The 23,421-nt window shown below is 51.6% G+C and overlaps 8 protein-coding genes across 8 annotated transcripts; 6 read left to right on the top strand and 2 right to left on the bottom strand.

The window, feature by feature from the left end:
• Positions 1–718: 718 nt before the first annotated feature.
• On the top strand, positions 719–1,126 carry BDW74DRAFT_177899 (uncharacterized protein; the record flags this gene model as incomplete). Its single annotated transcript, XM_073729024.1, has 1 exon — positions 719–1,126. The coding sequence occupies one exon, from the start codon at positions 719–721 to the stop codon at positions 1,124–1,126; it is 408 nt and encodes a 135-aa protein (XP_073584257.1).
• A 1,105-nt stretch (positions 1,127–2,231) lies between these two features.
• BDW74DRAFT_177900 (uncharacterized protein) lies at positions 2,232–2,837 on the top strand (the record flags this gene model as incomplete). The annotated part of the gene is made up of 1 exon (XM_073729025.1): positions 2,232–2,837. The coding sequence occupies one exon, from the start codon at positions 2,232–2,234 to the stop codon at positions 2,835–2,837; it is 606 nt and encodes a 201-aa protein (XP_073584258.1).
• A 1,967-nt stretch (positions 2,838–4,804) lies between these two features.
• On the top strand, positions 4,805–7,165 carry BDW74DRAFT_177901 (uncharacterized protein; the record flags this gene model as incomplete). The annotated part of the gene is made up of 3 exons (XM_073729026.1): positions 4,805–5,032; positions 5,095–5,225; positions 5,287–7,165. 3 exons carry the CDS (start codon positions 4,805–4,807, stop codon positions 7,163–7,165), a joined length of 2,238 nt encoding a protein of 745 aa, XP_073584259.1.
• Positions 7,166–9,965: 2,800 nt separating this feature from the next.
• BDW74DRAFT_177902 (uncharacterized protein) lies at positions 9,966–10,279 on the bottom strand (the record flags this gene model as incomplete). Its single annotated transcript, XM_073729027.1, has 2 exons — positions 9,966–10,108; positions 10,180–10,279. 2 exons carry the CDS (start codon positions 10,277–10,279, stop codon positions 9,966–9,968), a joined length of 243 nt encoding a protein of 80 aa, XP_073584260.1.
• Positions 10,280–11,142: 863 nt separating this feature from the next.
• On the bottom strand, positions 11,143–13,942 carry BDW74DRAFT_177903 (fungal specific transcription factor domain-containing protein; the record flags this gene model as incomplete). Its single annotated transcript, XM_073729028.1, has 6 exons — positions 11,143–11,629; positions 11,718–12,163; positions 12,226–12,807; positions 12,881–13,802; positions 13,852–13,879; positions 13,927–13,942. 6 exons carry the CDS (start codon positions 13,940–13,942, stop codon positions 11,143–11,145), a joined length of 2,481 nt encoding a protein of 826 aa, XP_073584261.1.
• A 900-nt stretch (positions 13,943–14,842) lies between these two features.
• On the top strand, positions 14,843–16,167 carry BDW74DRAFT_185061 (SDR family oxidoreductase; the record flags this gene model as incomplete). Its single annotated transcript, XM_073730956.1, has 4 exons — positions 14,843–14,946; positions 15,008–15,290; positions 15,337–15,520; positions 15,578–16,167. 4 exons carry the CDS (start codon positions 14,843–14,845, stop codon positions 16,165–16,167), a joined length of 1,161 nt encoding a protein of 386 aa, XP_073584262.1.
• Positions 16,168–17,468: 1,301 nt separating this feature from the next.
• Positions 17,469–18,853, top strand: BDW74DRAFT_185062 (uncharacterized protein; the record flags this gene model as incomplete). Its single annotated transcript, XM_073730957.1, has 2 exons — positions 17,469–18,637; positions 18,697–18,853. The coding sequence occupies 2 exons, from the start codon at positions 17,469–17,471 to the stop codon at positions 18,851–18,853; spliced, it is 1,326 nt and encodes a 441-aa protein (XP_073584263.1).
• A 368-nt stretch (positions 18,854–19,221) lies between these two features.
• BDW74DRAFT_177906 (uncharacterized protein) lies at positions 19,222–20,111 on the top strand (the record flags this gene model as incomplete). The annotated part of the gene is made up of 2 exons (XM_073729029.1): positions 19,222–19,512; positions 19,584–20,111. 2 exons carry the CDS (start codon positions 19,222–19,224, stop codon positions 20,109–20,111), a joined length of 819 nt encoding a protein of 272 aa, XP_073584264.1.
• Positions 20,112–23,421: the final 3,310 nt, after the last annotated feature.

The following is a 23,421-nucleotide window of genomic DNA, read 5'->3' on the forward strand; positions in this document are numbered from 1 at the left end:
AAAGCTGCCCCGGGTGGACTGCGACTGCGACTGCAACTGCAGGGTTCTCGATGTACAAGAGAAGAGAACTGAACAAAAGGGCCTGACCCCACCCTGTCGTCAAAGACACCGACACACGTTTGTTTCTAGATCTTGCACGACGTAGAGATTCTTCGATTTATTTGAATATTCGATCATATACGGAATACCTTACAGAGAATGAGGTAAGGTACCAAGTTCAATGTAAAGTTGGTGGTTCGAGGTCAATCGGGTCTCGGCAACACCGAACAACCTCAGAAATGCAACAAGCAACAAAGCAAAGACTCTATTAATATTCGCGAGACTCCGACGCTGCGTCACCTATTTCAAGCGAGATGAAGGAAACAATGAGGATGGTTGCAGGCCACAGACAGCGCGCAATGGCGGGTTTTAAGCAAGAAGAATGGGGACAAAGTCTTGCAAGGTTGTCTCGCGTGCCTTTATACCGTACTCGAGCGGGACTCGTCGAGGGGAGGGAGCATATAGACCACGGAGGAATTCTTCACGAGAGGTTATATTCATCGACGAAGAAGGACAGCGGCAGAGCGCGTTCTAGCACAGCAAGTAGATACCATACCGTATACCGCATAGGTAGTCGACTCTAGCCATAACAGCCCTAATAGGAGCCTAAGGTCAACGATAGTCCATTAAAGTCAGATACCTAGGTAGAGCAGGACCATAACTAACAATAATCAACACCATGAAGTCCTCATCAACACCGTTCGCTATGCCAATGCCTAGCGAGTATCCCGCAGCCCCGAATGCCTCTTCTGGTTGCCAGCTATTACCAGAGGTGAACACCATTAACCCCAGCCGCAGCGCGGCCGGCTCAGAAGAATGGAACAAGGTGAAGACCCTAGAAGAAGCCTGGGACGAGACGCGGAAAACCCACTCCATTAAGACATGGAACCGGATGCAAACGATAAACGAGGGCAAGTACGGCGAAGGCGAGCGCCTGAAGCTCTGGTGGGCGACGACGCAAGGAACCGACGGGCCGGAGCACTGGGCTCCCCTGGTGCGGCCGCGAGATTGGGCGTTCTGCATGCGGTACGAGATGGAGGACGGGTTTCCGCCGGAGACATATACGCCCTGGCGTTGGGAACGGTAGTTTCACCCAACGAAGTACCCAGGGATGGAGTTCACTACTTACCTGCCCTATGAGCAGTATCGAGATATGGATGTTGAAGTGACCTGGGCGAATTATGGGCGGTGTCAGATATACATCGTGGAGATTCTGCAGAGGTTGGAGGAGATTGGAATTGTTCCGGAGGGGACGGCTGCTGAGTATAGAGCATGCATACAACCGTTTGGGTTGTTTGAGGGGCTGAGAGTAGTGAATATATAACATGGAACATGCTGAGGGCTTCAACCTAACACAACGAGAATTGTTGGCACCGGCAGATTCTGTAGGAGAGGATGGGAGATTCTTGTATACCAAACCACCACAACTGCCAAGGGTAGACAATTCCTATCACCTGTTAACATGTCCAACATACTCTCTTGAGATGGATCCACGCTGGGGCTGTCCTACCAACGCAGCAGGAACCGGTCTAGCTCGAGTTCAAGTTAGTAAACACCCTGCATCAAGGCCACGGCCTCGGTTCAAGTAGTGCTCACCTTGTTGCCATTAACAAATAGAGGTTCTGTATGTAGATTAGAACAAAAAAACATTTTTATTGATAATACCACGTTCGACTTTGAATTTCACATAGACATTCTTTGATCAGATTATACCTACGGAATATAGACAATGGGGTATCAAGTCCAATGTCGGTGGGTCAGCAACACTAAGAAGATGGATAGCAGACAAAGACCCTCTTTATAGCTTCTAGCTTTGACGAGCTTTGTCTCCTCCAGGGAAAATCAAAGAAACAATAAGAATGTTCTCAGCGCAGAGACAGCGCACAATGTGACATTCGAGAAGAAAGAAACACGAGTACAAAGCCTTTCAAGGGTGAAGGATTCCGCTCGCGCATCTTCATACCATACTCGCCCGGCACCCGTGGAGAGAAAGCTATATAAACAACGTAGAGATCTCGTTAAAGCCTTTAAAACCGGAATAGCGAGGACAGTAATCGATCTAGGACCGTATGCCCTATCGAACAACTATCATTCCATCCGCGTCTAACCCCAAACGTCCTAACAACAAGAAATCACCTGCACTAACAATCATTCCTTCCAACGTCAACGTCAACGTCACTACCGCAACCGCAATGCCCCCCAAAACCCACCCCGGAATCCCCATAAAAGACGACCCCGAATACCCCCCAAACGCGCAACTCCAACTCTGGTGGACGAGGTCCAATTACAATAATGGCCCCGAACACTGGGCGCTCTTCGTGCTCATCCGAGGGACGAACCGCTGTACACGCTACGAGGCCGGGAACGGATACCCCCCCGAAACGTACGAGGCGTGGCGGCAAGAGGACAAACGGTTCAGCTCCTGGTTCTATCCACGGAGAGAGCTGATTGCTGACTTCTCTCGTCAGGACCACCTGGCCATGGCGGAGGAAGCGGCGAAGGTCAAGCCGCAACATTGCCAGAGGTATATCGTGGACATTCTGCAGCGTTTGGAGGATAGGCGGATGGTGCCGCTGGGGACGGCAGAGAAGTACAGGGCCCGCGTGCAGTTGGGGTTGTTTGAGGGGCCGAATGGGGTGGTTAGCTCGGCTATGTATCAGGGATGGGTGGAGGAAAAGGGGGAAGATGAAGCTAAAATCAGGTTGAGGGAATTCCAGGGGTATCGTGGGAAAATTGACGACCCGCATCTGGCGGGCAAGTTTATTCCGAACGACGCACGAAAGTACTTGATTTGTTAATGGTTAAGGTTATTGATTCAATTTGTCGGAGTTAGAAGCCTTTTATATAGGAATTCCAAATAGAAAGGATGTAACAGCGGACATATTATATTATCTAACGATGAGAAAAATCTATAATATAATGTATACAAGAAAGAAAACTTCGTATGATACATCATCATGATTCTTTATGCCGGTAAACACCTTTAGGCTTCCGGCCTTCGGACCTCCAAAGCTCATCGGCATATGCTTAGCAATCCACCAGGCACCAGGCACCGAACCTATTTATTGCTATCTTTTCCACCACCCCGTCTTCCTCTTCTTCCCCCCTCAACTCCCCCGTCAAAACAAGCAACTGCAACCGAGACTGCGAACACCGATACCCTGCTGGCGGATAACCTTCTGGTGGATGCAATGGGTAGCTCGTAGGCAGTGTCTTCGGACCACCGATACCAGCCCCCAGTAAACCTTCCGCCATGCCTAGCGGTAGCTTGTACGTGCGTCACCTAACCCATTGGGGAATGTCCTCGGTCGCATTTTCCAGGGTAAGTATCGGTATGTATCCCCTTCCCCTTCCCCCCTCCTCTTTTTCTTCGCGATACGTCACCGGCAGCCGGTCTTCTCTCCCCAGTGACAAGCTCGCACCTCATCGTGGTGCTGGGGTTTAGTAGCCATGGATTAGGTGAAGCGAAGACGAGCTTTTCTCGGTAGTACTAGTGGAAGCAAAGTCGGATAGTGAGATGAACCCCGGGAATAGTTTCTGCAATGGCTGCCAGGGGCGGCAATGAGGCCCATTCGGCCTCCTCAAGCCGTTGCGACTAGACTTTTCGCTCCTGATGCGTTCGGGATATACGACGCGAGAATGGGAGGGTAAGCAGAACACAACATTCACAACTAGGGGTTTGACTACCGAATACCTACGTAGACGATCAAAACTCATCACGAGTCTTGACGTGGAAAGGAGGAAACAAGAGGAATACATGAACTTGGCTCCTCAGTCCCTGTGAACTGTTCTGCAGCATCGATTCCCGGACTCTCACTAGAGACACCCCATTCTGCACTCGGGCTGGTACTTCTGCAGCGGTATCTACAGGGTGTAGCACTTTGCTCTCATATTTTCGGAGTAAAGATAACTTTAAGGGAGTCTATGCTGTCCCTGCGATAGCGAATACCAGATGTATGATCAAATTTCCACACCGGATCTCGATATAGAGTAAAAAAAAAAAATGTATCGTGCTAGAAGAAAACTCCGCTTCTCTGAATTTGCTATACCATGAAAACCTGCTACAGTTAGATGCATCGCGGTATAGCTAGATGTTACTCTAGATCACTAAATTGCAGGTGCGATGGGTGTATTGCCTACTTGGGAAGCTGCCAAACAACGTACGGGAATCAACTACTGGAACGTCATGGTGCTAGCTCAACAACTGCTGCATACATTATATTGAATTAGCTAAAGCTAGGATACTAACTGACCGAACAAATCACAAAGAAAGAGCGACCAAGTACACGCCATATACCTATCTCTAGACCAACCACGAAAACTTCTTCTCGTCATCAGTGAGGTCGAGTTCCGGTATCTCACAAACAGACAAGTCGACTGCAAAGCCTCACTACGAAAGTTTAAGACATCCTTAGGCCTAGGGGGCTGTTTGCTCTTGAAGAGGCTGCTCTCTCTCTCGCACTTCCTCTCTCTTTCCAACTTCCGTGTGATGACGATTCATCTCTATCACAGGTCTACTTCCGTTTCTACAGAGCATTCCATTTCACCGTTGAATTGCTACGCTATCATCTCGCTGGTGGTAATCCATCCTATGTCCTTTCTCACCTTACATCTCTCCTATTCACCTTTTCGCATCGACAAGCGCACAGTCTCCCTTATCAATTATTCCCACCGCTTCCCGCACCGCGAGCCCTTTCCCAACCCGGTCCCACGACGTGAAGATCGCTATCCCAACAAATAGCATACAAGTCCTATTGTTTTATCAATGGACCCCGTAAGCGTGCTCAGCATTGCGGCGGCTGCTGTCGCGTATGTGGATTTTGGTATAAAGCTCACAAGACTCGCGTCGGAGATCCATAAGTCCTCCATCGGGGGCACGGCGGAGAACGAGTTCACCGAACGGGGAGCTAAGAGATTCGGAAAAGCAGTCTCTGACCTGAACAGGCTAAAGAGTGCACCTGGACGTCAGCTGGACGCCGAGTGGACAGCATTGGTGAAGGACTGCAATGCGGCATCCGATGACCTCCTTAAGTTGCTCGGCACCTAAGAGCAAAGAGCGACTCCACGAGCGATAAATGGTGGTCGGCATTGACCGCGATGCGTAAGAGAGGTGATGTGGAAAAGCTGCAGGGAAAGGTGAAGGAATGTCGACAGCAACTAGATTCCGTGATCACGAAGGACAACTTGTAAGTGGTTCTAAGGTCCTTCTCCCTGTTTGCCGTAACTAACAAGAGTCATCCTTTCTAGCCTCCAGTGCGACGAGATTCTCCAAAAGCTCACTTACTACGTTTCCGTTAGCGAGGTGAAGCTTGACAAGATACAAAAGTCGATCGATGCGCTCGCTGCAGCGGCAAGCTCTCACACCCTTCAGTCTTCCACGGTCACAAAAATCCAAGAACTGCTCAGCAAAACGACTGACGCCACTGCGAAGGCTCGACAAGCCTTACTAAATGATTTGTTTTTTAAGGATATGGGCCAACGATGTACGGAGATTGGATCACAGCATCCTGGATCCTTAGACTGGTTATTGCGCGACCACGGTCCTCTGGCCGACTGCGACGATGACTACAACAAAGCGATCGTGCAGGAACGGAACAAGTGGATAGATTGGCTCAGGATGCCTGGAAAGGGGATGTTCCAGATATATGGGAAATGGGGTTGCGGAAAGTCCGCCGTTGTGAAGTATGTCTCTGGGCATAGCCAGACCAAGACGTACCTCACAAAGTGGGCGCAAGCAGGCGGCAACCAGAAGTCCTTGGCTATAGGAAGGGCATTTATGATAAAGGACGGAACAAATCCTCTGCAGCGCAGCCGCACTGGTCTTGTACGGACCCTCTTGCATTCGATCTTGACGGATGCACCCGAACTATTCCTTTTGCTCTTCCCCGCCGAGTGGGCAGCAAGTGCCAGATACCCTAACCTCCTGTCCCACGATGAGGCTAGACTAGAAGTCGCTTTCGACCTCCTGAAGACTTCCTCTGAGGTTTACGAGGGTCATAATATTGTGATCTTCATTGATGGCATAGATGAAATCAACTATCCGGCCGGCTCTATCGTCATTAATCTGGTGCGCGAGTTGCGCAAATGGGCCGACGGCAACCGTAGTGTCAAGATCTGTGTAGCTTTTCGAGAGCTTACCGTGAACCAGAGGGGCCTTGAACTATTTCCTTGCCTCAAACTCGACAAGGTCAGCCGAGGAGGCCTAGCCCGATTTGTGAGGGCTAGATTGGCAGAGGAGATCGAAAACCTAAACAACAATGACCAGATCGGTGACGAACAGATGAGGGAAGCCCTCGCCCACGTGATGATCAACAAGTCTGACGGCATTTTTCTATGGACAGTCCTTAGTCTTCCTATTATCATTGAAGGACTTAGCAACTCAGATCGCCTAGAATCATTTTGTGAGAAGGCGGACGCTCTTCCAGAAGGTCTTGAGGACACGTTCAGGGGTTTATTGAAATCAATCCGGGACGTAAATCAAGGGAAAGCCTACACATTCATCTCCCTTGTGCTCTTTCCCCGTGAGCCTTGCCCCCTTTCTCATCTGCTGTTTTTGGAACAGTACGTGAAGAATATTCGTTTCGCGGACAGTGAATTGCCACAGCTGCTGCCGCACCAGGTTGAAGAACTACTGAGGGAAATTCGACATCAGATTACTGGTATCTGTGGCGGAATACTAGAGATTGTTGAGGATCCGCACAATCCTGATTCGTCTTGCAACGTTCAGGTGAAATTCGCGCATGGCTCCATCGCTGAGTTTTTAGATCGCAAACCGAGAGAGTTGACGATGATGGCCAAGAAGCTGAGCAAGTCTTTCGATCCATTTCGAGCCCTGTGCGAAACATTCAGAGGTTACAACAAATCTGCTGCTAATACATTGGCCGCATACGTGTCCGCCACTATCTGGCAGTTTGCTGCTGGCACCCCGAGTTTTGAATCCGACTTCTATCGTCTGTTACGGCTCAGCAAATTACGACCTGTGCAATTCAATATCACGAAATTTCTGGGTCAAGCAGTCAATGAGATCTGTGCCTTGTATCCAGCCGAGGCCACGGTCCCGAAGCGTTGCTTGACTCAGTGGGCGCGGCGGCCTCGAAGCTCAATCTTCGAGAGATGGCGATGTTGATGGCCGGTCTTCATGGCTACACGGATTACACAATAGCCCTAGCGCCAGAACGTGCTCAGGTCTGTGTGGCCGTGTTATGTGAACAATTGCGGACTCCCCAGCTCGGATCATTCTTACAAACAATTCCTTTTCTGCAGCATTATTTTCAGCGTTCGGGATCTCCCCCAATGATCCTTACCCGCTCCAGCTTTTCAGAGGATACCCCCAGAAGAAGTTCTCCTTCTGGCACTGTGCTTTCATATCCGCACTGAATCGACAGTTCTTGCGTGTGCCGTCGGCTGACTTTGACGAGTGCGTTGCGTCATTTCTTCTCATGGGAGCTGACTTAAGAGTCAGTCTCAGTTTGATGCCCTTCGGTGATGGCACAGTAGCTATTCATCTTCACCAAGCTACCAGCAAGGAAAAATGCTCGAAATGAACTTGCTGGTTCCCGATAGCCTTCTACCATTGGCCTTGAGTAAGGAGCTTCGTGAACTCAAATTTACATCTGGTTTTGAGCTGCCGGTGCGTTTTGACGATCTGGTTCAGAAATTCATTCTGAATCGGCACTCCTCTTTACAAAATGCAATCGAGTGGGTTCTCAATCATGACGCTCCCTTAAAACCAGAGGATAAAAAGGTGCTAGAAGAAAAGTTCGAACATTCATTACGGGAGATTATAGCCGGTCGTAAGGCTCGACGTTACTTCCCTCCGTGTCAGTCAAGTCAGTGCCCACCAGCTCCGCTGTATGAAGAGGCAGCTCTTGCACCGTACTTCCAACATGATTCCAGCTCTTGCCGTGTGATGAAGCTGTAGCCGTTTATTACCGGTGTCTAAAGCTTCAAGCGGAACAACCCTTGCTTAGCGAAAGGTCATCTCCCAACTGTTCTAGTCGACGCATGTCGCCAAAATGTTGCCTCCCCAGTTTACCTTTCTTTACAGCACAGTCCCCTATCGTCCACATAATTTAGAAGGATTGGGGAATACAATTAGCTTTTATCCAGAATTTGTATTGGGCAATGATAATGTTCGTTGGTGCCTGGATGCCTGATTGTAGGCCCTGGGAGCTTTCGTGCGCTAATTAGCTTAGGCTGCTTTCTTTCCTTGCTGGAAGCATTGATTCTAGGAAACTTTGGGTGCCTCAGGTTCTTTGCTGTGATAGACTATAATCAAATAAATGGGTATTAGCCATCCACTTAAAGCTCCCTGAAGCAAAACATTAATGCAGATTTTCCAATACCAAGGCTGCGTGATCAACGTCGCAACCAATGCATTATAGTAATGCACTGGTGCAAGGGCTCTGATCAAATACATACTCTGATGCATCCAGCAGCCCGTGCCAGTCTCAAGTAGAGTGTGAGATTGATCATCCAGCTGTCTTGGACACGTATAAGAATATCCATTTACAACAACGCGGGTTTAATGAATATAGGCCACAAGACACTTGCTTGCACCAGATAATATCATAATTCCAGACTCCTACGTAAACTTTTGGAAAATCGACGACCAAGGGGCTATTATCGCCTAAAGCGCAACCCCGACAAGCCTCATTCTCATCACCTTATTCCGCCAAGTAGGCCATTCCCATAGTATGAACTACCATAGAAGCTAGTAATGTCAACGAAATTGCCACCGTACATAACAACCCGAGACCTTGAAACCGAGCTATCAACTTCACTAAAAGCATTTCGCCCCTAGACAGTTATTGCCTGCTCAGCGCAGCTCCGTCTTGACTCTCGCCACACAAAACGCGGGGTCGCCAAGAACCCGGGGTGTTGCTGTCAGACTCAATCGCGATTTTGATCATTCGTCGCCAAGAAGCGGGGTACCCTCCATCACAATATCGGTCCAATAAGAGACAGGCATTGCTAAGCCAACCATTCCCCCTTGACGAAGAGAGTTAGGCTGCGGTCCGTGGGCTGGGCTGATGCTGAGCTGACAGCAGTCACAGCTGAAGGCCCACAAGAATATCGCAAGCGATGGTGGGGACCTCGCGTGGATCCGGGGTAGCCCCAGAATCAGGAATGGAATGGCATCCGGTCGAGAAGCTTTGACCGGTGTCCACTCTCTCCACTGGGCGATAACTTAATGGGAATGTCATTTCACACATTATTTTTATCATTCTTGAGTTGGGAAGGGAAATATGAGAACGTAGGATAAAAATTGAGGAGAAAGTCTCGCTCGAATCAGCCCACGCATGCATCCCTGGAACGCGCAGCCGCTGACGCATCGAGCGAGAATTTGAGTGGCCTGAGCCTGGAGGTGTGAGATTGTGATTCGGGCTTAGGTGGCCAGGGAGGCATTATTGGGTCTGATATATGGCTAGGTTCCCTTGTCTTTCGCCGTCGTTGTCGTCCAGTGGGATTGGATTGGTGTAACTTGGTTGTGTTTGATACGGAATGAGGTCACGAGTTTGCCCCTGACTTTTAGTCAGTGGACAAGTAGAGGGTACTTTTGCTGCCCCTCTTATCATGGGAGTACGAGAATTACGAGGCTGAGAACGCTATCTGGTTGAGATAATGAGATTGAATTCCTTCATTTCGCTCGTTCGAGTTATGTTTCGTAGATAAGTCAAAAATACACTCCTTCAACGCCGTTGTGGTTCTCATTCCGTTCCGTTCCATTTCCATCAGGTTATTCCGTCCCAGTCCTGCCCAAAGATCCGTATCGTAAGAACAAAAGAAAGAAGTTGTAGTGATAAATGCTCCCGTCTATCAAAGACAGTCGAGTCGAGTCGAGTCGAGTTCCGCCTCTAGATCTAGGCCCAGCCGCGTCTTGAAAGCATCGCATCGCGAAGAGAAAGAGGAAAAGACGGACGGGGCTACACAGGCACCCGCCGCATCATCTTCAGTGTGAGGAAAACCGCGACGGCTGTGGTATATGCTCCGGTGCCAGCGGTGACCCAGACGGGACGGTGGGCGACAAAGGAGGTTCCGACGAGGGCTGCTCGCTGACGGCGTTTCTCTGCTACTTGTTAATAAAGAAAGCCTGGGAAAGATGACGGAGGGATGGAGGATGACTGGGGATGAACGTACCAGTATTGATAAAGCGGTTTCGCAAGGTCGCGAGCTGGGTTCTGAACCATCCTCCAGCGGGACCGCTGGAGATGCTCTGGACGACCTGGGGGGCAGACATCTTGAGATTGCGATAGTGCTGTGTTCAAGGAGGATAGAGTAGTTGTCAAAGAGATAGATTATCATAGACAGTGATGAGAAGATGAAGATGAGAGAGTCAAGTCAGTGACCTGCTGGGAGACGAAACGACGGGAGGGTCGCACAAGGTTTATAAGTCATCGGGTTGCGGGGTAAGTCACTGGACGTTCCCGCTCCCAGTGAATGCTGTCCACTCTTCCTGGCTTTCTTTGTCCATGGCTATTGGGTCGTTTGGCGACTGTGGCGAGTGAAAGGCGCCTTTGGTTATCGAGTTGATGGCTTTGGTGGCATATGGCGGCAATGATTATCATGCAAGTGTGCTCTGATGGATGGGCAGATCATCTGCATGAAACGCTTGCTTGCGAGTGTTGCTATGTTTGGCTCTGGAGATGCCGTGACTGTGTGCTTGATGGCAGCGTGCCTTCCCTGGGTAGAGCGCTCTTTATGTGTTACCTTCCAAGCAGCCCGAGACCTTACATTGTCAAACTGTGGCTGACTACCGGAGAGCAAGTAGCAACGGGGAGATTTACATCACAGAACATCATTTACCTTTAGGCCAAGGCAGAGTGGGCGGTCTATAGTCGTCCAGCTATAGGCTGGGGTTCTCCCTTCCACTGCTCTACCGCCCGTTTTCAAGATTTTCAAGGGTCTCCAGTAGTAATACAGTTTCAGATTCGAGCGGTATCTATCTGCGGCGAGCGGCTATAAACCTGGGCATAATCTGCCAAAGACCCCTAACACACGGTAAATGTCTTAGTCTACAATATTAATCATGATACCAAGTTTATAAATCCGTATCTAAAGCTGATGTCACCATAACCAAAGACCAAAATGGGTAATTAGCCCTTATTCACCCGGCCGGATAATAAGGTCCGAATCCAGGTATCCGCCGAAAAGAGCCTCGAGCCATTGCATCTCCTCAGCAGCGCCGTCTTCGCGGTCCGCGATGTCAGGACCTTGGCCTACGGCTGTTCCGCTCGCAAGATATCTAGTGTTCTCACCCAAGGGCCGACAGCGCGCAGTCACCTCCGCGCCGCCTGCACCTACCTGCGAGTGTGAATGTGTAAGCGGCCTCGGCGAACATATACTTGAGGTCCCCGGGTGCGCATGCCTTCTCGGGGCATGGCCCTCGAAATAGAAATCTACTTCAAGGGCCGTTAGGCCGCCGGAGTGCGGATGCGGGTTTGCGTGCGGAGGCCCGGCCTCCATATTGGCGGAGGCTATGATTCTCTCGTCTACGTCGATACCCGCTTGTTGAACAGGCAAGTGAAGATGTCCGGGTAGGGTTATTGGGTTTGGGCTTCGACCTCCGACCGGTGGGGGATCGTTTTGCCTGACTCGGCGCGTGAGGGTTAGCAGTGCACCATGCCACCTAAGATATGTTGGAAGGTCGGCAGAAATGGGTGGCCGCAGGGACGTACCTGAATAACGCACCGTTTCCCGCAGGATGTTTTTCACTCGCGTTGGGGTCATGGCTCCCAGCTCCAGGAAGGACGCGCTCGATAATCCGACTGAGCTTCAAGATGTCGCGGACCATTTTGCCCGAAACCCAGGTTCTGCGACAGTAGGATTCCATCACTTGAATTGCGTGGCGTGTGCGATTCCCATATGCGTCTCTGTAAGTTCGCTCCTTGATGATTAGACCCAGTGAAACGATCGCAGCGCTGATCAGATAGTGTAGGAATGGGTATGTGAAGATAGCCTGCTCGAGAGGGATCCCGAGGCATTCGTTAATCAATTGATGGGAGAGCTGGAGCATGATGAGTTCGTTCTCAACCCCGGCGATTTGGAGATTATTTGGTGGGGAAGCTCTATGGGGCTGTCGGAGGACGGGCTTGCGGATCAATAGGCCTAAGGAGAGCCAGCGCTGTTGTTGATATTAGTGTCTATGGAAAACTAAGTGAGTGAGGAAAAGGTGAGAGGACATACGACACGCATGAGTGTTTGTTGCCTGGCGAGCCACCATACTACCGATTGGGGTAGGGCCTTCCTCTGCCAAGGGTGGTAGGTGAACTCGTACGGGATCCCTTCCTGGACGCGGGAAATCAAGTGCTCGAGGTGTTCGACGAGATGGGAACTCGGGGCGGTTTCTACGTTTTTAGCGCTGTAGATCCCTTCCCAGACTTTTCCTAGCACTGTAGAATAAGCAACCATTGCAGTGAGGTACGCGAGCGGGGTGGCTGAGCTCGTGGAGGCCTCTGGGCGCGGGTCAAAACCTAACTCTACTTGTTGGTAGTGAAGCTGATCGTCGGGTAAACTATGCGGTAAGGGCGTATTAACGTTGAGGTCCTGAATGAGAAACGGCCGCCCTGTGTCGATGGCTAGTCGGCGATCCAGCATATACAGGCACCACCAGACCCGTCGGCAGATCTCTGTCTCGACCTCGCGGGGCGCCGTGCCCGTAATAGTCGTCTTGCACCTATGGAGCCCTTGATAGTGCGCGTGGGAAATGGCAAGAGCCAGGATCTTCTCTGCCTTTGCGACAATATCTAACCGGAATAGATAGACGACCTGCGTATCGGCTTCGTATCAGTACCCGCCTTCAAGGACCTCCCGTCTGGAAGAAGGGGCATTGGGGCAATACCATTAACGCGAGTGTCTGGAGCACCAAGATCTGGTTTGAACATTCTTCGAAACTGCTGAGGATGTCACCGAAGAGATCCGTAGCCGCGCTGTAGAGGCTCCAGCCCGCAGAGTGTCGAGCCTCTGCACCAGCAACGCGAGGCGACGTAGTGCATCGTCCAACGGCGAGACAAATGAGAACTTGTGCCACTGCAATCTGCTCGTCGCGGCCGCAGTGCGTATCAGAAAATGAGCGTTCGGCAGACCAACTCTGCCACATTTCGTTATATTGGCACCATAGGCTGGGGAGATGGAGGAATGGGTACATGGTGTGGATGGCATTGCAGAAAGTATCCAGATATGTATCCCACTGCGGCTTGGACGCTTCGACACCGTACTTACGCAGAGCATTGTGCATGTCAAGTGCTATGCCAGATGTTTGAGAGCACTCGACACCCGGCGACGGCGCGGGAGTCAGGGCCGGCGTGGACTTTCGTGATGGACTGCCATCTAAATATTCAGGCGTTCCTCCTGCTCTGACTAGGTCTCTCTCTAGCTGGGTAAGAGTGTATCGAATGGACGTCTCTCCGGAGAAGGCAACTGAGTCGCCACGTACCGACCTCTTATTCCCGGACGTAGCAACTGAAGACTCTTGTAGAGAGAATTTTTGGGGTGGTGCAGCCTCTAACTGGCCTTCGAACTCACTCGGGTGATGGGCACTCCGCTCAAAAGGTAAAGCCTGAAGCTTTGAATGCACAAGCTGGTCCAGTTGGTCCACACGCGCTGCCAGCTCTCCGATTGTGGTACTGCTCCCATCAATGTTGTCCTTTTGAGCAGCTCCCACCTGGGACTTGGCTGATCGGCGACGCATATCGGTGGTTTGCCGGCTGCAGTTTCGACTGTTGAGCGTGCAGGGTCTACAGGGGAGCAAGCCATCACACTCCCTAATGTATTAGTATCTCCAGATCGTGTGGAATCAAATAGTCTCCATACTTTGGACTTTCTGCGGTGACATTGATCACTGTCCCTAGCGTTAGTGTCGGCTATAAAGCGATCGGATGAACACACCATGCTCGAGAGACATATGTGCCCCGTTTTTGTCGCTTGGAGGTGGCCATTCTCGGGGGCTTGCCGACAAGGGTCTTCTGCGACCCCAGTGCGGTTACAAGTGGCCGCTATATCATTCAGCTTGGCGATACTAGCTTACTGCGGCAGGACCTTACCGGATGTTCGACGTAAATTTGATCGTTTCCATAAATTGATGGATCTAGATAGATAGTGGCGTCCACTCCGCGCCGGCCCAGAGATCTGAAGGTGAAGACTGACTAAGCCGAGCTAAGCGACCTTGGCTTGGCACATTTGCACGTGAGATGGGTAAGCCACTTGCCTTCAACAGCTCGTTGTTTGCCAACCACCGAGACAGCATTGAATTCACCCATGAACGGTGATGACGACAAGGTTGGATGTTAGAGCAACGAGCTGGGTAAATTCCGCAGTGGCGGCATCAGCGAAGGCCCAAGCGATGCGCAACAATCGGACCGTGAAGGTAGGTTGTCGAACCAAGCAGCATCACTCGAAGAATCTCGAGGAGTAGGCGATCCTGTGTCATGGACCTTGGCTGATCTTAGACTACATAGAGCTCTATCGCGTAGTCGGAGTGATGCGAACAGCGAATCGATTTGAATAAATTGAGCCGGCGACTGTTACTTGGTTCGGAATTCCAGGCGGAAATACTCAGCGAATTTCCGACGAAGATCCACGGGCCACAGAGGGAGCCGGGAATCTCGGCAGATCTGAATGCAGATCAGCGGGTCTCGTCCCGAGGAACACGAATCAGCATTGTATTTTCCAGTGAAGCCATCAGGGTTGCGGGCCCGATGTATCCGGCCAGGGCCCAGTGAACTATAGAAAGCGTATCGTATAAGAACCCCGATAACCACGCGGGTAATAGACCACAACTTGTTCAAGAGCAGCAAGCAGAATCATGCCTGCGTCGCCAAACCAGAAAGTTGCCTTTGTCACTGGAGCCAACGGCATCAGTGGCTTCGCTATCATTGAGCACCTGGTCCGGCAGCCAAAGGAGGAATGGTACGTTGGTACCCGGAGTCTTGCCAGCGCCTCTTTAGGTATTGACTGCTAACACGGACAGGGTCTCAATCATCGTCTCTTCCAGACGTCCCCTCCCTAACGCCTGGGTGGATCCTCGGGTCCAGTTTGTGGCAGTCGACTTCTTGGAACCCGTCGAAACCATCACCGCGAAGTTGAAGCACATCTGTGCTGACGTTACTCATACCTTCTTTACCTCGTATGTTCATGACGATGACTTCAAGGTCCTGCGCGACAAGAATGTCCCGTTGTTCCACAACTTCCTCGACGCCGTAGATACCGTCTGTCCCAAGCTGCAGCGCGTGTGTCTACAGACTGGGGGCAAGGTACGTCAATCATTCCTCTCCCCGACTGCTCGCTGACTTGGGTCAGTATTATGGGGTGCACCTCGGGCCCGTCAAAGTGCCGTTGGAAGAACACTTCCCGCGGTACGACGACAAGGGTTACAACTTCTATTATGACCAAGAAGATTATCTCCGCGAGGTCCAGCAACGTCGCAACGCATGGTCTTACAATATCATCCGCCCGAACGCGATCAACGGCTTTGCACCTCATGGTTAGTTTCCTGTCCATGCCCCTCAAGCATAATCAATCGCTAATCAATTATCATTAGCAAATGGGATGTCTGAAGTGCTGACCATCGTCATCTACATGTTAATCTGCAAAGAGCTAAGCCAGCCCGCCCACTTCCCAGGTAACGAGTATTTCTGGAACTCCATCGACGACAACTCTTACGCCCCCAGTCTCGCCGACCTCTCTGTCTGGGCCACCACCGCCCCCCACACAAAAGACGAAGCCTTCAACCACACCAACGGCGATGTCTTCGTCTGGAAACACATGTGGCAGGATCTAGCTGCGTACCTCGGCCTTGAGGCTCCGGAGCCGCAGTTCAAAAAAGCAGTCGGCCAAGCAAACACCCTCGCTAACGAAATCGACATGGTGGAGTGGGCGAAGGACAAGAAGCCCGTCTGGGACAGGGTCGTTGCCAAGTACGGGGGCAAGACTTTTGCATTCGACTGGGGCACCTGGGGCTTCTTCAACTGGGCGACGGGGAAGAGTTGGCTGACGATCTCGTCTGTCAACAAGGCGAGGAGGCTTGGCTGGTCGAGATATGACAGGTCCTTTGACACTTGGATCGAGACTTACCAGTCTTTTGTGAACGCCGGGGTTCTGCCGCCCAGGCAGGCGCTGATCGGGAACTGATCGAGTTAGGCCAAGAGGTTATGGCATATCTTTGTTTGTTGACAACGTCGGGTATTTTTTGCCGTACTTTTGCAACGCATGATATAAACAACCTTTGAATCATTAGATATAGGACTGCCTGAACCGTGGTTTGGAAAAGGGACATGGTCTGATTGAGGACCTGATCTTGCCCAAATAGTTCAATAATTCTCTCTCCAGGCTGACTCGGCCTCATACCCCGGCTAGCTCCGACCTCTACATTGGCTTAGCCCGCCTATGTACTCTCACTAGCCTTGTCATCTCCTCCCCGCGTTGCAAAAAAAAAAAAAAAAAAAAAAAAAAAGGAAGGAAGGAAAGAAAAGCACCACGTCCAGCATCTTGTGTTGGTCGATACTCACCGACCACCCCGGCCTGATCGCAGAATGTAGCCTTTCTCGAGGGTTACTTCCCCCGACTCCTCGTATCCGGCCCTATCAGAGCCTCACCGGTGGTATGTCTTTGTGGGTTGTAGCAATGGCATTCTGCTGCAATTGTGTGTCTATGGCTGACTCTCCTTTCTCAGTCGGGTGCTTCACCCTGATCGCAGGTAAGTAACGTTCACTAAAGGCCAAGTCCTATTATCGGTAAGATGCCTTCTGAGAGAGCAGATATCGCGCTTGTTTGTGCGACGCATCGGCTCCTCTAACACAACCCGACGCAGGGAGTTCGACCGACACCAGCAGCGGCTGCGGACGTGACCTGTCGAGACTCGACAACTTTTTCCAAGTATAGAAACATCGAATCATCGATTCCACGTCTCAGTTCCGATGTGATGCAGCTCCGATAGCTGCGACCAATTGCAGAGATGCCTCGAGGACACGAGCCTTCCTCACTGAGGCCTTAGAGGTGACACAGCAGGACCTACGCGAACATAGGGAAATTTTGACCGAGCTGTCAGACACCATCCTATCAATTTGTTACTGCTCAGAGGTCTAAATGTCGCAAGCTGCTTATGCTGCCGTCACGGGTCGGGTTTCGCTTACTTTTACTGGGTATTCCTCGCGCTGTGAAATGTAGAACCCGGGGGAGCCTGTCGCTTACATGAACAGGAACGATATTTGTTTTTCTGTATGCCGGGCGGCCTATCGAGCAATGTCGTCTGCATGGCCAGGCTCGGAAGGCAACACGAGGGGTAGGTCAGTCGGCTAGGATTGAAATATATAGGGCCATATTTTCCGGGGTTCGAGTGAACATCGTTCTTCTGTTTTTCTCCTCGCCCTTGTCCAAAACCAAGCAGAATCACACATCTTCCTTTCTCCTCTCGAGCAATTGAATCAGCCACAATGGCAGCTTCGCCTGAGCCAAAACCTCAACCTTCCTCAGGAGAGTCCCACACCCCCTTTGAGGTCCTGACCACTGCCTTGTCCTTTCCCACCCGCGACCAGGAACAATGGTGGCATACGACCGGCGCTTTGCTGGCAGCGATGCTCTCCTCCTGCAACTATACCACGGACCAACAATACCAACATCTCGCCTTTTATTACAGTCAGCTCATCCCCCGTCTCGGTGCAAACCCAGTCAAGTTCCGTTCCAGCCTGACCGTCAGCGGTCTGCCCATGGAGTTCAGCATCAACTACCAGAAGGACGGCAAAGTCTCCTTGGTCCGCGTGGGCGTCGAGCCGAACGACACGTTTTCGGGCACGGAAAGAGACCCCTTTAACCGAGTCCCGCCGGCGGAAATGGTGGCTCACTTTACGAGATCTGGACTCGCGGGATTCGACCCGTTCTTCTATAACTTCATTGAGCCGCAGCATACGCTCAATATGGACGAGCAAATCCGGCTGCCCAAGGAGATCCCGCTCGGTGACAAAATCCACTCGCAATTCTCGTTCGGGTTCGACTTCAAGGCGCATGATGTCATCCTCAAAGGGTACAGTTATCCAGGTCTCAAGGCCGCGCTAGCTGGCCAGTCGGTCAAGACGCTCCTTGATGGCGCCGTCAACGAGCTAAAGTCTCAAGGACATTTGGACTGCACCGAGGCCTGGGGCCATCTTGCGGACTACGTCGAGTCGATCAACAACTGGGGCTTCCATAACCTTCTCGCGTGGGACTTCGTCGCGCCAGCGAAATCTCGTCTCAAATTTTACATGTACATGATGGAAGTCGCGGACGTACACAAGGTCGAGGAACTCTGGACTCTGGATGGCCGCGCTCGCACCCCTGAGCACCTGGAGGGCCTGGAATATCTAAAGAAGCTTTGGGACGTCATTGATCTCAAGAACATCGGCAAAAGGGATATGCCCGAGAATGCGCATACAATCCCTGAGGGTGTGGCGCAGTTGTGCTGGAACTACGAGATGGTCGCCGGTAATCCGCTGCCCTTTGGCAAACCCTATTTCCCGCTTCAGGGGGTGAATGATGCGGTCTGCGTTCAGAAGATCGTCGATTACTTTAAGCTCATTGGTTGGGATGATATGGCGGCGACGTATGGGGACACGGTGCAGTCGTTTTAGTATGTTATTTAATTCTCTTCCTGTCCAACAGCATGGTGCTAACTTCTCATCTCTTCAGCCCCGGAATCGATATGTCGAAGACAACGAGCTTGCTCATGTGGATCTCGTTCACGTACACCGAGAAGACGGGCGTTTATTTGAGTATCTATTACCATCCGTCGCCAGAGGTCAGGGCTGTCGTGAACTATGTCCCCGACGTAAAAACGAGCGAGTAGTTATAAGCATTGTTTTGAGAAATCTTGGATCTGGTGGTATTTTGTGATTTGTTTGTTCTGATATACATATATATCTCTGCCATCTACAAACACCAACTTTGGCCCTACACAAGTCCTCCATTTCCTACACCGATGATATAAGCAATGACGTCAAGTAAGAACATAGCCGTCCACTACTGGTCATACAAGCGACACAAATTGATATCCAACACCCTCCCCCATCACGAGTTAGGGTACGCGTGGGTCCCTCTCAAAAGCCGGAAGAATTGCTGAATTCTTGGTAGATCACGTGCACGACCACCACCGCGGCCTGGGCGCCGAAACCCGTGCTCGATCCTCCTTAGCGCCTCGTCAGGATCCTTCAGAGAATGCGAGCGGACAACGCCCGGTCCCGACGAACCGGCGCCCCCGATTATGATGATCCGAACTTCTGGGACAAGAAGTTCGCGACCGGCCAAGACGTTGGCGAGTGGCTGAACCCCGGCGAAGTTCTGCTGGACGCGCTCGTCTCTTTTCTCGAGAACCGGTCGAACGCGGAAGCCGCTTCATCCGCGAAAGCCGCACCCAAAGTCCTCCACCTTGGCCCTGGGGTCTCGAAGCTGGGGAGTCGAGTCCGCGATGCTTTTGTCAAGCGGAGATGGAGAGGAAGTGGGATTGTGGTAGGTACCTATCTGAGTCTTTTAGTTTGGGCTGTTTGGCGACCGTTGATTGACGCGTCTCGTCTGTCTAGAACGCTGATTTCTCCTTCGAAGCCGTTCGTCTCGGTCGCGATGTCGAGAGGACCCAGGATGCCGCGCACGCAATGCACTGGGTGCAAACGGATCTCCGCTCGTGGACCGATGTCTCGAAGCTCCTCCCCTTCGGCCCCCTCGATGCGATCATCGATAAGAGCACGAGCGATGCCATTGCCACGTCTTCACCAGTGACGCTAAACGCCAATTCGCCCGGACCATCGTCGATTTGTCCGGTCATCCAGAGTATCCTCACAAAAACGAAAGAAGAATGTAAAGATGGAGACGAAGCGATAACGCTGTCCTCAGTCGAGCTTCTGGGCCTGCATCTGGTACCCTTGACCAGAAGGGGATCGCGCTGGTTCGTCCTCTCGTATTCGGCGTTCCGGTTTGAGGATGTACCAAGGCTCTTGGAATACTGGGACGTTATTGTGAGGGTGCCGGTGGAAGCGCCCGGTGGCCTGACTGCGTCAGGGGCGAAGGCGCCGAGCGTTTATCATTGGGTCTATACGTTGGAGCGGAGGTAGGTTGCGGCCGCTTGCAACCGTTCCGGGCTTCGGAATAGATGCTCGGGGCTAGGGCCGGCTTTTCTGAAGCAAAGTTTGATGGTTGTATGACCCCCCAGGCGACCAGAGTTGCTTTCCTGAGATCCTTCTCCGAGCCTTCTGCCTCCTACAGATGTGACCTCCGGCCTGCACCTTTACCGTTTCACCCTATCAGAGTTGCTCATCGTCCTTCAAATACCCCCTGAAGCTGAATAAAAAATTCATTCTTGCTTGGCTGAAATCCTGAAATATTCAATGGGTCATTCTGACCAAGGCGTTTTCCCGACCGTTGCTGAGTACGCTATGGATATGCTTACCTAGGCCTAGGTCTTGGCTAATTCTGTGATCCAGGTCTCTGTCCCTTTACCATGGGCCGCGCGTCCGAATCACGGTTGGAGAATCGAGCCACGAGGTGCCCAAAGCACTGCTTTGCCAGCACTCGGATTACTTCAGAGCAATGTTCGATGGAAACATGAAAGAAGCACAAGAGCAGTCTGCAGTGCTGCAGGAGGTTGAGAGTGTAGTTTCTAAACAGAGTTTCGATATGCTGCTGGAGTGGTTATACACAGGACGCTATACAGTCCGAGGAAAAAACCGAGGTGGAGAAGAAATCCAGTCTCATTCAGTTTGCAAGGTTCCTTGATATGGTTGCTGTCACTCAGCTTAAATCATCTGTGGCAGAAGACATTAGAGCCGTTATCTCGCGCACCACTTCTAAGCTCGACATGAATGCCGAAGATCGGTCTGTCCAACATGTCAGGAGAGAGCATTTGAATTCTGCATTTGATATGCCGGTTGGCCATCCGGTGCGGCGAATACTCGCAACGGCCACGGTCGAATCCTTCCTAGTTTCCGAGACTTTCAAATTTCGCTCTGAAATTCGAGAACTGCCAGGTTTTGCTGCAGCTCTCCTGGAAGTCCTGAGGCCCTCTCTGTCTACTGCCAGATTACAAGGTGGCTTTCACCCGAATATCGCAGAGCCAATATGCGGTAGGGACGAACGTATTTATATTCCTTAGGTTCTGCAATAATAATTTACAGCCCTTTTCTAACAGAAATAAAGAGCGAACAACTTATATACTGAATCCATGCTCATCTGGCGATAGTCACCGAGTTCAACGCCGATGTCAGTAGGGGCGTCGGGAACCCGTAGGAACAAGCACCCCAAGCGGCCGAACTACTCCGTAGCCTGCAGTGCTAGGTAGCTCAACCCCTAGCTTCGGAGATCCTTCCAGTCTCTTTAGCCCCCACTCACGAGTACATATGTGACGCAATCGGCGCTGCACCCTCAGTCGTACCTCAACCTTGGAAATCCTCAAATTATCCCGCGATGGAACCCTCAGCCCAATATGAATGGCGTTCGATCGAGAACCTACCAGCAGAACTGCTGTTGATGGTAATAGCCTACCTCGGTCTTCGAGAGAAAGTCGCTCTCCTCGAAATATCTCTGCTACCTCTATCGCTCATTGCCAACAATGGTCTCGACGCATCATACTCAGACACCAAGGGCAAGGGAACGAGCCTCCTCTATGCAGCAACAGAAGAAGGCTTCGCAATAGCAGCAAAAGCCCTCCTCAATGCAGGCGCAAACCCCAGCATCCGCCACCCCTCACAAAGCGGAAACGAAACAACACCCCTCCTCAACGCTTCACAGCTAGGCCACACAAGCATAATCCGCCTCCTCATCGCACACGGCGCAAGCGTGCACGACCACGACGGCGTCGGCCGAACACCGCTCCATTTGGCCGTCCGAAATAATCACGAGCCCGCAGTAAATATCCTCCTCGAGCACGGCGCAGACCCCAACTCCCAGCCCGGCCCGCCAGGCTACGGCGTCGCATCGCCTCTCCACACAGCAGCAGAGCTCGGCTTCACATCCATCGTGGCACTCTTACTACAGTACGGCGGCGACAAGGATCTAGTCTGCGTCCCGGCATCCGGCCACACGCCTCTCTTTGGCGCAGCGAACAACGGACACGTTGACGTCGTGAAACTCCTCCTTGCCGCGGGCGCAAATCCAAACGGCCAGATCATCGTGCATGACCCGCACGGCCGGCGGCTCACGGGTGTTCCCGTGCACCTCCTGCAATGGGTCGCGGGGGCGCGCTTCTTCGGGCCGGCGAACACTCGGATGTGGAAGTTCACGGAGGTGGAGATGGATACGGATACGGATACGGATCGGGCTGGCGGGATTAGGAATGGTGCTCTCCCCATCAAGGAGGAACAGTGGTGGCCTGGTGATAAGGAGAGGTTTGCGGAAGTTTTGAGGTCTCTGGTTGAGGCTGGGGCGGATGCGGATGCTGTGCGGGAGAGGTCCGGGAGCACGGCTTTGCACTTTGCCGCTGCGGTGGGGAATGAGCGCGCTGTTGGGGTTTTGGTTGAGGCGGGTGTGGATCTCAATGCGAAGCTGAATAGCGGGGTTGATGCGCTTTGGATTGCGAGGGGGTGCGGGTATGAGGGGATTGTGAGGGTCTTGGAGGAGGCGATGCGGAGGCGAAGCAGTCAACCCGCGTCTGAAGGCTCTGGGGCAGTGGAGAAAAGGTAAGTAGCTTAGGAGATGCACTAGGTTCCTTGTTTGACTACCCTGGTCTAGAATGTTCAATGACATATTACTCCACTTGGTTCTGTTGCTGTGCATTGCACCTACAGAGAGTAGCCCAAATAGATGCTTTATTTGCCGTAGGCGAAGTTCGAGGTTCCCAGTAATGTAATGGGCTTCTCAGTACCGCGTCAGAGGCTTAGTTAATGATCGAGACAGGAAGCCAGGCAGGAGAATGCCATAAGGTCCTCCGAAGAGGGACTCTTCAAATATGAAGAAGTGGTATGCCCCTAGGGGCTGGAGATGCCGGTGGCCGGCCACGAGGGCAAGCCCCAGGCCCACCCGGGTAGAAACCCTGTAGTACAAAGGATTAAATACAGGAAAAGTAAAGACACAAAAGCAAGGAAAAGGAAAAAAAGGAAAAGAGAGGACAGGAAGAGAATATATACAGAGGAGAAGAGGAGAAGAGGAGAAGAGGAGAAGAGGAGAAGAGGAGGAGAGGAGGAGAAGGAAGATAAGAATAGAATGCACAGGAGATGTTGAATCTCCAAAGCATGATTTCTAATCTGATATCGCGCCAGGGAAAACAAGAAAACACTTTTGACTATCTGAGCTATCGACCGTTCACTATAGACCGTTAAAACTATCTAAGAGAGAGGAGAAGGGAGAGGCGAAGGATGGAGGAGAGGATGGAGGAGAGGATGGAGGAGAGGATGGAGGAGAGGATGGAGGAGAGGATGGAGGAGAGGATGG

This window comes from Aspergillus multicolor, assembly GCF_047715735.1.
Source record: "Aspergillus multicolor strain CBS 133.54 unplaced genomic scaffold BDW74scaffold_11, whole genome shotgun sequence".
NCBI classification, from domain to species: domain Eukaryota; kingdom Fungi; phylum Ascomycota; class Eurotiomycetes; order Eurotiales; family Aspergillaceae; genus Aspergillus; species Aspergillus multicolor.